This window comes from Lathyrus oleraceus, chromosome 5 (assembly GCF_024323335.1).
Source record: "Lathyrus oleraceus cultivar Zhongwan6 chromosome 5, CAAS_Psat_ZW6_1.0, whole genome shotgun sequence".
In the NCBI taxonomy this organism is placed as follows: Eukaryota; Viridiplantae; Streptophyta; class Magnoliopsida; order Fabales; family Fabaceae; genus Lathyrus; species Lathyrus oleraceus.
Window position 1 is genome coordinate 98,374,080 of NC_066583.1, and position 14,973 is coordinate 98,389,052.

The 14,973-nt window shown below is 34.8% G+C and overlaps 2 protein-coding genes across 2 annotated transcripts; one reads left to right on the forward strand and one right to left on the reverse strand.

Moving 5' to 3' along the window:
- The first annotated feature begins 2,677 nt into the window (after positions 1–2,677).
- Positions 2,678–5,125, forward strand: LOC127087899 ((S)-coclaurine N-methyltransferase). Its single transcript, XM_051028818.1, has 8 exons — positions 2,678–2,995; positions 3,091–3,199; positions 3,696–3,920; positions 4,058–4,157; positions 4,235–4,345; positions 4,468–4,551; positions 4,653–4,711; positions 4,819–5,125. The coding sequence occupies exons 1-8, from the start codon at positions 2,809–2,811 to the stop codon at positions 5,009–5,011; spliced, it is 1,068 nt and encodes a 355-aa protein (XP_050884775.1). The 5' UTR covers positions 2,678–2,808; the 3' UTR covers positions 5,012–5,125.
- Positions 5,126–7,100: 1,975 nt separating this feature from the next.
- LOC127087900 (uncharacterized protein At4g33100) lies at positions 7,101–7,684 on the reverse strand. The gene is made up of 3 exons (XM_051028819.1): positions 7,515–7,684; positions 7,345–7,429; positions 7,101–7,280 (listed from the first exon to the last, which is right to left on the reverse strand). The coding sequence occupies exons 1-3, from the start codon at positions 7,592–7,594 to the stop codon at positions 7,200–7,202; spliced, it is 246 nt and encodes an 81-aa protein (XP_050884776.1). The 5' UTR covers positions 7,595–7,684; the 3' UTR covers positions 7,101–7,199.
- Positions 7,685–14,973: the final 7,289 nt, after the last annotated feature.

Genomic DNA, 14,973 nt, shown 5'->3' on the forward strand with positions numbered 1-14,973 from the left:
TCACATAAATGAAAAAAAAAAAGGACATAATCTGAAAGAAAAAATGGCGTAGAGCACGAATCTGACCTCAATTTTAACTAACTCCAAATATATAGAAAGATATGCAGAGTTGAATTTTAAGGTGTGTCAACTGTGTTGCTTCGATTTGACCTCAAAGCAACTCAATCTTCTTGCCTACATTGGTAGGACTTCAGACAACCAAATATCCAAGAGAATTGATGAGAATTGAGTGAGAATCAAAGAGAAGAAAATTTCTGGAAAATATCTTCAATGTTGTGCAGAACTTTATCTTGCTTGATCACACTCAGGAAGCTTGTAGAAGTGGTTTAGGAATGAAACAAAGCTTTGGATCCTGGAGTTTTTGAATCTCAAAACAGTGAGATTCAAACTCAATTTTCAAATTAAAATTCCCAGGTTTTCCTTTGAATTATGAGGGTTTGAAGAGAGGGGGTAAAGTTGGCGCGCAAAGGTCCTTCAAATGAGCTCAGGGAGCTTGTATTTATAGCAACTGGGAGTGTTATTTGCACACTTGAATTTGCTTCCAAATTTGGCAAGGTCATGCACAAGCTTGCATGGGCGTGTACAGGCCTATGAAGCAATCCATTTTGGTCCAAATGTATCTGAAATGAAGTTGAAATGAAGCTTGAATGGCAAGACAATGCTATGTGATGTTTTGAACATTTGATATTTCCACTTGATGCAGACCTATTAAGACCATGCGCAGCCCTAGCAAACCTTGTCCAAAATGGATGAAATAAGACTCTTTGGAAACCTTAGATCAAGGGTAACAACTCTTAGGTTGGACACTTTTCCATTTGGAACTTGTATCAAGGTGAATTTTAAGGTTGAAGTTTGGAAATTTCAACATGTTGAAATTTTTTCTAAGTGTCAAGTCATATACTTCAATGTTCCACCTTACCAAACTTTTTATGTGGGCTCCAAATGAGAAAAGTGTCTTCATCAAAGTTATAGCTCTTTAAAATACCTTCAAAATTGTCACCAATTCCATGTCATTTGGATTTATAATGATAGAGTTATGCATTTTTGAAGTTGAGGAAAATCACTTGTTCAATGGTATAGGTCAAAAATGACTATAATGTATCCTCATATCACATGCTCATAAAAGTTGATTTAACTCTCACTCCAAACATAAAAGTTTAATTAGACATCTTGAATTTGATTGTTCAACTTTTAAATCTTTCATCTCATAAAAATTGAGTAAGTTATGGCCTTGGGAAGTTGACTTTCAAATTAGGGTTTAGACAAAATGACTTATAATGTTTCAACATAGAAAATGTCTTTCCAAGAAAAATTAGCTCTAGACCTTAACATGAAAGTTGTTTGGAATGTCATTTAGAGTAACTTTTTTCTTGGGATCATTTTCATATGATGAAAATTGTAGGAGATAGGGTATATTGGAACCCAATTTTGATTAGATGAATTCATCTGGCCAACCACCATCAACCAACTTGCTAGCTTGCAAATCTCTTGACTTTTTAGGCTCATGGTAGATCCTATATGCATAAGATGATTAATTTTGAAGTATAACTTGAGAAATTTGATCAATTGATGAGGAAGCTTGTTGAAGAAGTTACTCAAGATACCTAGACAAACTAGGGTTTCCAAGGCAAACCACCTCCAAACTCTTGAAGAATACTTGATAAAAGTAACATGTAAAGATCAATGGGACTCATATATGATGCTTAGAGACATTGTGGATCATTCCTTGGTTGTTTTCTTAGCCATGAGGGTCTTAAACCTTAGATATGAACTTGATAGATCAAATGGGGATCATGCCCTACCTACAAAAGAGTTTGGCAAATGAAAGACATATTTTTTGGTATTTTGGTTAGTAAATTGATAATATACAAGTATGATACAATCACATAGTGCTTGATGATCTCTCCCAAAACAAACTCAATGAAAAAGGGGTAAGGAGGATGTCAAAGTGTGATCCCAATGCATATGATAAGATTGCGTAAGGGATCTTAGGGTCAAAATTGGGGTCTTACATAAGGCGCCCAACATGACACAACATGCAGGCGCTAGAGGCATTGACGCCTCCACTTAAGGCACCATTCAGACGCCATGGGCATTGGCGCCTCCTCATTAGTAGTCCAATATATGCGTCAATGCCTTAGGTGCCTCCTCTTAATCTGGCGCATCCTCTTTTAAAAGTGATTTTTTGATATATTTTTTAAAATATTTGTTATTTTCGATTTATTTTTTTAAAAAAAATCACTTCTCTAGTATACCAAGACATGGGAATGAATGGGGTGTTTTTTCTAAAATTTCTATGCTACGGATCTCATTTAGATGGTTGATTTGTACACACTGTTGAAATTTATTTTTGCGATGCCATAGTTCAATTTTGTATTATATATTATAATATATTAATTTTGCCTTTTAAAAAAAAAAGCAAAATACAATTACAATAACAACCGAGAATACACAGTGTTAATCAACAGATAGCATGTCAATAAATTTGGTTGAATACTTTTTTGGTTTCATATTTCATTGTATAAGTAATAATTTTAACATTTACACTTAATAACTATAAATTAAGAGGAGCAAGTTATTCTAAAAAAAAACTGATAAACAATAACAAAATGATATTATTTCTTAATTCTCAATAATTATAAATTAATATTATTTCCTACTACATATTTCCCAATATAAAAGATAAGGTTTCAGAAACCAAGACTACGACCACGTGTCTCTGATAATTCTTACCGTTTTCACCCAAAAACCTTACAGAGACAAAAACAAGTTTGTTGTGTTGTGGTGGTTGCAACTTTGACGGAAAAGATGGAAGGGATGATGCAACTACCATACAACACGACGGTGAAGTTCATGCTCAGTTCACTCGAACGCAACCTGCTTCCTGATGCCGTCATCAGAAGACTCACACGCTTGCTTTTGGCCACTCGACTTCGATCTTCTTACAAACCTTCTTCTGAACTTCAGCTCTCTGATCTTCTCCAATTTGCTCATTGTACTTTTCTGTATTCTATTTGATTTTATGATTTTGTTATAGAACATGATCTTGTTTTAATGTGTACTGTTTGATATGATCTGATAATCTTTCAGCTTTACAAGAGATGCCTATTGCAGTTAGTACTGATAAGCCAAAATCTCAACATTATGAATTGCCAACCTCTTTCTTTAAGCTCGTTCTTGGAAACAATCTCAAATACAGGTACTTCTCAGCTTTTTTATTTATCATGAAACATTTTTAAGTACGGATTCATATCGGCTGTGTAACTTTGTACCACGACACTTGTCATTACGTTTAATTTATTCCTTTTTGAAAATTATTACCAGTGTCGACTTGTCAGGATCAGTGTCGTGTTTCGTGTCCTTCATAATGTAAGATGAATTGTAGGTAGTAGCCTTGCTAGTTGCTATAGCTCACTTTATAGAAGCTATAAGCTGTTTTCATAAGCTATTCTGAAAAGCTTATAGAAATAAGCTGAAGGCAGTTTATAGACGATAAGCTTAACTATGTCAATCCCAACAGATCATGTGTAAAGATTCTTTATAAACAAATCCTTTTGTGAAGTAAAATAGATGTATGATGCATGCAATTTGTTGGCAATGTCAAGTATTTGCCAAAAGAAAAGTAGTTAAGTATGCACATATAAGTTATAGCCTTATGGTTTGTGTAACATTGTTAAATGTATGAACTGGTGCAGTTCTTGTTATTTCTCTTCTGCCTCAAAGACCTTGGAAGATGCTGAAGAAGAAATGCTGAAACTGTATTGCGAGAGATCAAACCTGAAAGATGGTCATACAGTTCTTGACGTCGGATGTGGTTGGGGTTCGCTGACTTTATACATTGCCAAGAATTACAGTAATTCCAGGGTTACAGGAATCTGCAATTCCACAACTCAAAAAGCTTTTATTGAGGAGAAATGCATGTATGTTTCTTGATACTGTTGTCATTTTGCTTCAGGCTAGTTTACGATTATTTTGTTGCATTAAATCAATGTTTAGATTGCAAAAAAACTTATCGTATGATGATCAAAATCACTTTGTTGCATTTGCCTCTTGCCAGGGAGTTGCAACTGCAAAATGTGGATATCATTGTTGCGGACATTAGCACATTTGAAATGGAAGTTTCTTACGACAGAATATTTTCCATAGAAATGTTTGAGGTTTGATTTTGTTGGTAAATTATCTCCATTGAAGCTGTGTTTCATTAGATTTGATTTAAGTTTTAACCTTGTCACAGCATATGAAGAACTATAAAGATCTTCTCAACAAGATATCCAAATGGATGAAAGAGGATGGTCTTTTATTTGTTCATCATTTCTGCCACAAAGCATTTGCCTACCACTTTGAGGTAAACTTCATATTTTATCAGTTATTTTTGCTTGTCATATTAGTCGATACCTTAATAATACTAATCGGGTTCTCAACAATACTAGTCATTTGATTACTTTTACTTGCTACTTATACATAAAGGACAAAAATGAAGATGATTGGATTACGCGATACTTCTTTACTGGAGGAACTATGCCTGCAGCAAATCTACTTCTTTATTTCCAAGTAAGCTTATATGACATAGTTTGTACCAGCTTTGTTCTGGAATTCCTTTATATCATCGTGATTTTGCTAACTTGTAATTGAATTCTTGGTGATGTGTAAAGGATGACGTTGCTGTCGTCAACCATTGGCTCGTAAATGGGAAACACTACGCGCAGACCAGGTTGGAATATGCTACACTGCCCAATATGTCATATTACATCAATAGTTTATTTGTTTAGCAAACAAGTTTTAACTGTATTACTCAAGCATAAACGAATTTATTTGCAGTGAAGAGTGGCTCAAAAGAATGGATAAGAACATGGCTTCCATCAAGCCAATTATGGAATCGACATACGGCAAAGATTCAGCTACTAAATGGACTGTCTACTGGAGAACATTTTTCATAGCTGTAGCAGAGCTTTTTGGATACAATAATGGTGAAGAATGGATGGTTGTACACTTTCTTTTCAAAAAGAAGTAATGAAAGTCAAAATCACTCCTCTCTTGATTTTTGAATTGAGTCTTGAAATGAGGCTTTGGTCGTGAATAATGATTGTTTTTATTGATAAACCAGTTTGATTTGGTTTTCTGCCTATTTTTTCTGTCAGAGTGAAGTCTTCTCCGGGAAAATAGATATCAGCAGAGATTAATAACAAAAGACATTTGTAGTTGAAAAAAAAAACATTTTAGTATGGTTGATGATGCATCACACAAAATTGCAAGTAAAATCCATATCAAAGACTGAGTTGACTCGTGTGGAATCATTGAAACCTGCACAAAATTGCAAATCAATAGTTGAGAAACAAACAATTCTAAAAACAAAGTTTAAATTTGCTCCCAATTGCCGCATGCCAGAATGTTATTGTTGCTAAGAAAATTGAAAACTTAGCTCGACATGGAGTTTTCTGCTAGAGCTTTTGAGTTTAACTATGTTTGGTTTCATTGTAGAACTATCTCATACGCAGGTGTAAGAGAAAACTACTATTTGTAGCTTCTTAAAATTACATCATATTCATATGCATTGGAAAAGCGGTTTTATGAGTAACTGAATTTGAGAAAGGGTCTTCAATATCCCATAGATGCTTCTGATAACAAGTAAAATGAATTTCAATTCTCATTTGTAATATAACCATGTTACCTTGGATTTTTTGACCCAATTATAAATGTTAAGTGAAAACAATGAGCATGCCATGAAGAGAGTTGAGAGTGAATGCAGCCAGTTGAAGGTTGAGTTGGTCTCATATCGAAATAGTTGGAAGTCGAAGAACATTGTTAAAGTTTGGGGACTCGGCGAAATTTTGAGTATGCTGCTTGGTTGTCGCCTGATTGAGTACTATGTTATGTTGGCTTAGGTTGAAGTTCATAATTACAATGGAGACAGTGTCGACTTGAGCACTGCGTGTGAAAAGTACTACAAAGTGTGATGCCTCAACGTCATCGATTTTGATGATTTTGACATGATGCCTCAACGTCATCGATTTTGATGATTTTGACATGATGTCTCAACGTCATCGATTTTGATGATTTTGACATGATGCATCATCGATCGTAGTGATTTCGACGTAATTGAATCAATTCTTGGTGACTAGTAATAGCAGTTAAGATATTTGAATAATGTTGAAAGAGCAGGAAGTGATTCCTAGTGGACGGTTACTTAAAGACACATAAAGACTCGCTAAAGAAAACAGTTGCATGAGATTGAGACATGTCGTGATAGGGTTAGCCGACAATTCGTAGGTAGTTACTTAAAAGTAGTATATAAAGGGACACATGTTCATTTTATAAGGGGTCCGCAATTTAAAAAACAAATGAAAAAAATGTGATGTATTCCACATTTATGCATTTCATATTCTTTTACATTCAAGTTTTTTCTCCTGCATTGAATTACACTTTAATTTCGTATTATACTTCCTATCATTTTACTTCTTCCCGCATTTCGATTTTTGTCGCTTTCACTTTTAAAACCTTGCATTTTTGTCTTGTTCAAAGTCACATTGTGATTTCTTCAAAAATTACCATTCGATTTCGACAATAAAAATGTTAAAATATTTAAAAACACACAAATATGTTCCGAGATATTTTCAAATTTAATCTCAAATCTTAATAGAAACTTGTATTTGTTTATCAAATTTTCAAGTAAACAAACCCCCAGAATTTTGAGAGAAATTTTGGGCACAAATGGGGAAGCAAAAATTTGTGGTTATTTGCACTCATTTCGACCCTTTGGTACATAAACTATTGCATTTGGTTGGAGCAAAACCCCACACTCCACAACTTCGAGGGTGCGGGGCTGTTTTCATTTGTAACTTTTCTATATTGAGCGTTACTCAGGATGGAACTAAAGGTAACCAAAGAATCATGCTGGAAAAATAAGCAACCACAACAAATGCAACATATTTGTTAGTATCAAAGAACAGTGACTCATTCTTGATTAAAAACTGACATGGACATTCAACTTTGTCCATTGCCTTGGTTCCATTCTTAAAACTATTCATATCACAGTAAATACCCTAAGAATTCCCTTAAGTTTCTATAATTTAAACAAAACAATGTTAGAAATGATGGGAAAATAGAATGAAAAAGTACTAGTAATATATAATCAGTGATAACAGAACAGGTCTCTCTCTGTGTGGCATTACATCAAACATGTGATATGCTTATCTTCCAAGTTACTGAGAAGCAACAGCACCATCTTGAACAACGTTTTCACCTTCCAATATACGAATCATATGCTTATTTTCTAAATGCTCCTGAAAAAATGAAGACAAAAATTAAACAGCGAAAAAATAAAAGTAGTAATTACTAAGAACTTACAGAAAGGCAAGCTCTGTAATTTTGCCACTCAGAAACGCATTCTTCTTTGTCATATTGACCCTTGACGAATTTCTCCGTATACCACCTTCAGAAATTAAATTAGGGTTTAAGGGAAAAGGAAAAACACAAAATTGTGGAAAAGAGTGTGTTTATGATGAATTGAATGAAACCTGTGGAAGCAATTGTGGTATGCGTCTCTGAGAAAGGCACAGGGAGAGGTTGAAGGCTTTGAGCCTTTCTTCTCTCTCATGGACGAAAACCTGTGAATCTGTGATGATGATTTAATGTTTTATTTTTATTTTATTAAATAGTAGTAATAATGAATCAAAATTTATTTGCAACACTTTTTCACTAAATTGCACTCTAATAATCACATCCAGTACTTTATGTTGACCTGTAGAGATTTCTATTTTAATAAAAAGCTGATATACTATTAGTATATTTTTTACTCGGCAATCTTTGATTAAATTGTCATTTTTTAAATAAAATCTCATCTTTGATGAAATTGTCACATAGCTTCATCTTCTTCATCTTTGATGAAATTGTCATTTTTTAAATAAAATCTCACCCTCACCACGAGAAATCATCTGATAGATAGTAACGGTTCTTTATAAGTTTGAAAGGATTATAATTATTTTTGACGAAATTACTATATTCGCAAATGTTCGATATAATATTTATGTTTCTCTAAATACTCAAATTCATATCATTAAAATCAACTAAGTTTTATATATTTTAAAAGTTATCAGTTAGAATAAATAAAATAACTAGTGAGCCAGATTAACTTAATTAATATTATTTGAGACTGGTCTTTTATTAATCGATACAAAAAGAGAAATTTTGATAATATTAATAATTGATCAGATGCTCTAATAGAACAAATATTAAGTATTGTACCACTTAATGTATTTGTTACTATCTTGTCATTACTTGTTGACCACACAATTTTTCTTTGCCTTTTGACCACATGTTTCTACCGTATACCTTACCAACTTTTCCCTTCTATGTGTCATTTGGAACTTATCACTAAAATAGAAAAAAGAGGATAAGAGGAACATAGAGAGAAAAGAGGAAAACTTGTGGTAAGAAGAAAAAGAAGAAACTTGGAGCAACATACAAGCTTGGATCTTCATCATCTTTCCATTTCATCTCAACATCTTCCAACAATCTCCATCTCATTTCAAGTTGGGTTCTAGGTAGAAACTATGTGTTTCTAGAAGTTATGGTTCGTAGAAACATAGGATAGAAATTGATGATTCTTGACATGTTGTTATGTTTTCTTCCATTATTCATATGAGATTGCTATGATTGAGTGTTGTTGTTAGAATGATGGATTTTTGTGTATTATACCATAAAAATCTTGTGTCTTATGGATGGTTGTTGTTAGATGAACTTAGGGATGGTTAGGGGTGGATAGAAACATGTTTCAGCGTGTATTTTTGGCAAAACATACAGTGACAATTGATTGTCATTGTCTTACAATCGATTGCACCAGCACAAAAAAGCTGAAAATCACATTTCTGGGACAGTGCAATCGATTGCCCTGCTATGGCAATCGATTGTTTCAGCAAAAAACATAAATAGGGGATTCTGGACATTGATGCAATCAATTGTGATCCTTATACAATCGATTGTATCCTTTAGTTTTTGCAAAAATCATGCTTTCTATGGTTCCTAGGCTATCCTAAGGGTCATATAACTTATCATATGATATGTGTACATGGAATTATCATTGAATCAACTATATTTCTTATATGATAGCATGATGAATATGTTGTGTCTTATTTGATGTATGAATGTGATAATATGATTGGAAATTTATAAGGATTGGTGAGGAAACCCTAGTAGCAAACTAATTGAATGAATTAGTAAGATAATTAGGGTGTGATGAATGGCTTAAATGGTAATGCTTGTACACAATGATACCTTCTTCGTCGGACATCTGTTCAGGATATATGTTGGAGTCGACACAACTTCTCCTCATAATTCTTTGGGTAAATGTTTATCTTTCAACATACTTCTCACCATATTCATGATGATTTTATTCTTTCTTTCTGCGACTCCATTCTACTGTGGAGTGTAGAGTGGCACCACCTCATGCACAATCTCTTCTTTCACACATAATACGTCGAAGTCTTTTGACACATATTCTCCACCACCATCAGTCCTTAGAATCTTGATTTTTCAACCATAGATTTAAACTTGGCAAATACCTCGTTCACTTCACTTTTCTTATTGATTAGGTAAGCCCACCGTTTTCGACTGAAATCATATAGAAATGTGTCATACCCCAAAATTTGCCCGTTAATTTTACAAGGCATTTTTCAGGACACTCCAACTTATTTTTCAAGGCACTGATCCCAAAAGAACAAAGGCCCGGCACACAGATGGCCAAATCCAGAAAATGGCCCAAACTGGCCTGCTCGCTAGGCGAGCAAAACCTTCGCCTAGCGAACCCCTCGCTATACCGCTCGCCTAGCGAAGCTTGCGGATATCAGAAAATTCTGGGCTTCATTCTGAGCCCATTAGGTCACAAAAAGAGCATTATAAATAGCCAAGCTTCATTCAGGGAAAGGGGGAAAAAACGGAAGGAAGAGGAGAGAAGGAGACGAACCAGAACCCTAGCAATCAAACCTTGGAGGCTAACCGAGGGAATGTAGAGCAACCCTAAAGGAAACCCTGAAGGCAACTCATCTGCACAAAGGTTACCTCCGCCCAACTCAATCCGATACCAAAGGTGATCTGCCAATTCAACGTTGCAATTCAATTGCAAACAGGTTTGCGCATCACTACTGTTATGCTTCCAATCTGTAATCTCTAAATACATAATGCATCATGATCGAATTTTTGGATATGTAATTAGATTTTGCATGTGAGTTCAAGTATGCCTGAATATCCTAAATGTTTGACCATGTTACTTCTGTAATTGAATGCCATAGGGTGCGCAGCTTGCTGAAATTGTACTGTTATCAAAACCAAAACCCGCAGCCGCTCGCTAGCCCATCGCTAAGCGAGCATGTAGCGAGCGTTCGCTAAGCCTTCGCTAGGCGAGGCAGCAGCGAACGTGACAGTCGCTGATTTTTCTGTTCTGTTATATGCTTATCGGATCTGTTTTTATTCTATGATTGTTCTGTTCTGTTCTATTCTATCCTACCGATGTGTTCCTTTTGTTTGGTGCAATTCTCGATTGCACCCTGATTTGGTATTCTGACCTGTTTGCTGAGTTTTGTAAGGGTTCATGCACTCCCGGAGAAGATAGCTTGTTAGGTATTCCACTTTATTTGTGGGATACCCTTGTGGAGATTCATCCTATTTACTTAATTGATTTTAATGTGGAGATTCATCCTATTTACTTGATTGATTTTAATGTGGAGATTCCTCCTAATTACTTAATTAATATGGACCTAATTACCTAGTTGATTACAACTACTTAATTGATTGTAAAATATTGTCTTTGAATATGTGATCTTGGACCTCTCTTTGTTGCCTTACGGTATTACGGTATTACGGTCATGTCCCGCGAATGTGAGGGTACACTTAGCAAAGACCCTTCGGTTAAATCATCATAGTCCCTCGAATGTTGCCTTTGTCCCTCGATGCCCTTCGATGTAGCCTACGGTTAAATGATGATCGTCCCTTCGAATGCTAAGGTATCCTTACAAATGTTGCCTTCGATGACCCTACGATGACCCCTTTTACATCCAAAGGATAAAACTACTTACTTCTCAATAGTAAGGACAGTTTTACCCTCATAAGAATAAGAAAGGCCCATAAAGACCTTGGGTAGGTATAACTCTTAAATGCTGAATCACGACTCAAAATACTTTTTCACACCTCACACGTTTCAAAACATATATTAGAAAATCACCACTTGGTATACATTCGTACTAGAATCATTGCCAAGTTATATTTTTCTAAACCACTTTCAAAATTAAACGAGATAAATACTTTGTATACATTCGTACAAGAATCATTACAAAGTTAAACTCTCTTTTCAAAACATTTTCTAAGCAATTCACAAACACTTTTTCAGACAAGAAAAATATAAGTGATCAAGCATTTAAGAGTCCATGGATAACCATGGATACAAAGGGTGCTAACACCTTCCCTTTGTATAATGTACCTCCCGAACCCAAAATCTAATCAAGGTCTTTCCTGTTCTTTTCCATCTTTCCTTATGGGATAAAAGAAAAGTCGGTGGCGACTCTTGCTATCCGCGACATTTGCTTTCCAAAGCAAAAACACACGAAGTCAGTTCACCGTATGATAAAATGTAACAAAGTATTTGTTACCTCCAATCGACTCCACCTGGATAGGATCACATAAGTCAGAGTATATGACTTCAAGAATTGCCTTCGACCTGCTTCTTGCATCATTACTGAAGTTGTTCTTGTGATGTTTCGCCTGCATACATTCTTCACACACTTTGTTTGGAATGTCGATTTCTGGTAATCCTGAAACCATATTTCTTCTCTTCAAATCTCTGATGTCTTTGAAATTGAGATTGCCAAGTCTATAATGTCATATCCATTCATCTTTGTTGGATGGTGTTGCAAGGCACGTTTGCTCCGTCACATTAAGCTCAATCTTGAAGGTTCTATTATGAGACATTGGAGCATTCAAGATCAACCTTCCATTTGAGTTTAGAGCTCTCATCATCTTGTCTTTGATCGACACCTTGTAGTTCTTTTCAACTAACGGTCCTATGCTGAGCAAATTGCTCTTCATGCCTGGTATGTACAACACATTTGAAATTACTGACCTCTTGCCATCTTTCCTGATAATTAGAACATCAGCATCACCTTCAGTTGCTAGAGTATTGTCATTTGCAATTTTCACCATGTTCTTCATTGAGGGCTTTATGTTGACAAACCAATTTTTCCTTTCAGACATATGTGATGAGCATCCTGAGTCCAAGTATCATTGGTCCTTGAATCTCTCTTCATCTCTCGTTGTAACCATCAACAACATCTCTTGTTCTTCATGTTTCACCAGTTTTGCATCATTCTTGATTCTTCTGCTTTTCTAGACAATCACTAGAATAATGACCATGCTTCTGACAATTGTAACACTGAACGTGACTCTTGTCTAGCTTTCGAACACCACCTCTTTCTCTACCTGTAACACCACCTCTTTGGTTTCCTTGGTTCCAGGGCTTTCTCTGATTCAACCAGTTTCCTTCTTGTTGATTTCGACCAGTCGAATTGTTGTAGCCTTCTCTGCCTTTGTTACCATTCCAGTTTCCTTTGCCTTTCCTTTCTTTCGTTGATTGCGCCTACAAAGCCACATCACTCTTTTACTTTCCTGCAACTCTTTCAGCAATTCTTTGTTCATGAGATTCAAGCGTCCCTTGAAGCTCTTCCTTTGTCAGTTTTGACAAATCTTTTGACTCTTCTATGGATACTACCATGAGGTCGAACTTTGGAGCCAACGACCTCAAGATCTTTCCAACAACAGATCTTGATGTCAACACTTTTCCACATACCTTAATTTTATTCACCGGTTTCGTAACCTTAGTGAAAAAATCAATTATGCTTTCATTGTCTTCCATCTGAAGTAATTCATATGTCCTTTTGTGAGTTTGTAACCTCACCTCTTTCACCTTCTTCGCGCCTCCAAATGACTTCTCCAGAATTTTCCATGCTTCTTTCTTGACACTACATCACTAACATTTTCAAAGTTATCTAGATTAACACATTGATGGATTATAAAGAGAGCTTTATAATCTTTCTTTTTCAATTCTTTATGTGCAGCCCTTTCTTAATCCTTTTCATTTTCTGCAAGCATTATTACTCCTTCCTTCACAAGATCCCAAAGATCTTGATAACAGAAAACAACATTCATCTGCTTGCACCAATTCTCATAATTATTGCTCTTGAGAATCAGAAGATTCGCTGTAAAATGCTCGTTTGGATGATTCATTGTCATCAGGATTTTCTTCCCACGAATTGCTCAAATCGGAGCTCTGGTACCAGATGTTGGAAATCCACCATAATCTATGGAGAATTTCTATGAATCTTGATGAACATGATTATTATCACCCATGCAATGACAATGAAAAGAGAATAACGATTTAGAAAGAAAGAAAAGAACGTTGGAGAAGAAGAAGAAGAATATTTTCTGCAAAGTTTCTCTCTGCCCATAACCTATGAAAAACTTATTTATTCACTTTGCAACTGCAAAATTCTGTGAATACAATGTTATCAGTTCTTTCTTACAAGAATACAGGTTACTTCCTCTATTTATAAATTTATGTTAACTTACTCCCTAAGCCAAAGCCTAAAACTATAAAAGCCTAAAATATTTAACACTACTAAAAATATGCCCAAGTCGAAATTCTGTGTGAAGCAACATGCTTCGACACTTCGACATACTAATACAACTCGACACACTAGGTTATTCGACACATTCTTGCTTCTGTCGAGTAACCTGCTTCGACACAAGAAATTACAATTCAACACATTTTTTATTCAATTTTTTTTTATTTTATAAAAAATAAAAAATAAAAAATAAACACACAAAAATACCATTTATATTTTTACCCGTCTGTGCATTAAAAAAAGCGGATATAAAATAAACATAATTTGTATCTATTTGTTTTCTTTTGGTTTGTAATTTGGATGTTTGTTTGATAGATTCAAACAATCCTTTGGAGAATATAATGTTTGAAATTTCACATTTCCATTTTTATTTAAAGTTTTAACAATTTTAAGAATATAATTGAGCATCATATATATTACTAGAACATCACGTGGAAATACAAAAATGTGACTTTTTTAGACTCAGAGTTACATCTTCAAACGTATCCTAAACATACACACTTTATGCTAATTCTGAGTCACGCCCTAGGAATACGGATTTTTTAGATTCGGAGATGCATCTCTGTAATCTGTCGTTAGACGCATCTTCATAATATACCGAAGCATAAACATAATAGATCTTCCCAGTAGAGGTAACACCAACCATCTCCAATAGTGGAAGTTTGTACTTGTTTATCTTATACGTTGAATAAAAGATGAGCATAATAGGAAACATGTTGAGCAACTTGATGGAATGAGGATGAGTCCAAAATATATCATTAGCGGTTACTTCATCCTCATACGTTTGGTACCTGGAAACATAACTATTATCATCCAAAAGTTTTAATAGTTTTTGCATTTCACTTCTATCCCTCATTAGCGCATTGTTATATTGGTATCAAATATTGTACACTTGCTTGATATTTGAGAAATTTTCGGGTCTTTTACATTTCAAAGTTGCAAGTATATTTTTCAGTTGAACCAAATTCAATGTCATGTCTGAAACGCATTCATTATCTTTTGGCATGAGACGGCATGCAATTGGATGGTCGACTAACTTTTCACATAAGTCATGGTTATGTAAACCACATATGACATTAAATCTTCGTTTTCTATTTGCAAACATATAACCACACAACTTAAAAGGACACTCATATTTTATTGAACCAGTGTCATCTTGTTTAAAATTCCAGAGAGGTGGTATATATTTCCCACTTCTTTCGCATGTCATTGTCACAAATGCACTTCTTCTATCTGAACCATTATCGGACCTTTATCGGCTTTAAAGGCAAAACTTAATTTTGATATAGCTTTTTTTTTCTTCCAATTA

Excerpts from the sequence above, each read along its gene's own strand:
- LOC127087899 (XM_051028818.1), top strand. The coding sequence starts at position 2,809 with ATGGAAGGGATGATGCAACTACCATACAACACGACGGTGAAGTTCATG. Across the intron at positions 3,200-3,695 it reads GGAAACAATCTCAAATACAG|TTCTTGTTATTTCTCTTCTG; the intron begins GTACTTCTCAGC and ends GAACTGGTGCAG. Across the intron at positions 3,921-4,057 it reads TTTATTGAGGAGAAATGCAT|GGAGTTGCAACTGCAAAATG; the intron begins GTATGTTTCTTG and ends GCCTCTTGCCAG.
- LOC127087900 (XM_051028819.1), bottom strand. The coding sequence starts at position 7,594 with ATGAGAGAGAAGAAAGGCTCAAAGCCTTCAACCTCTCCCTGTGCCTTT. Across the intron at positions 7,430-7,514 it reads TACCACAATTGCTTCCACAG|GTGGTATACGGAGAAATTCG; the intron begins GTTTCATTCAAT and ends TAATTTCTGAAG. Across the intron at positions 7,281-7,344 it reads ATTACAGAGCTTGCCTTTCT|GAGCATTTAGAAAATAAGCA; the intron begins GTAAGTTCTTAG and ends TCATTTTTTCAG.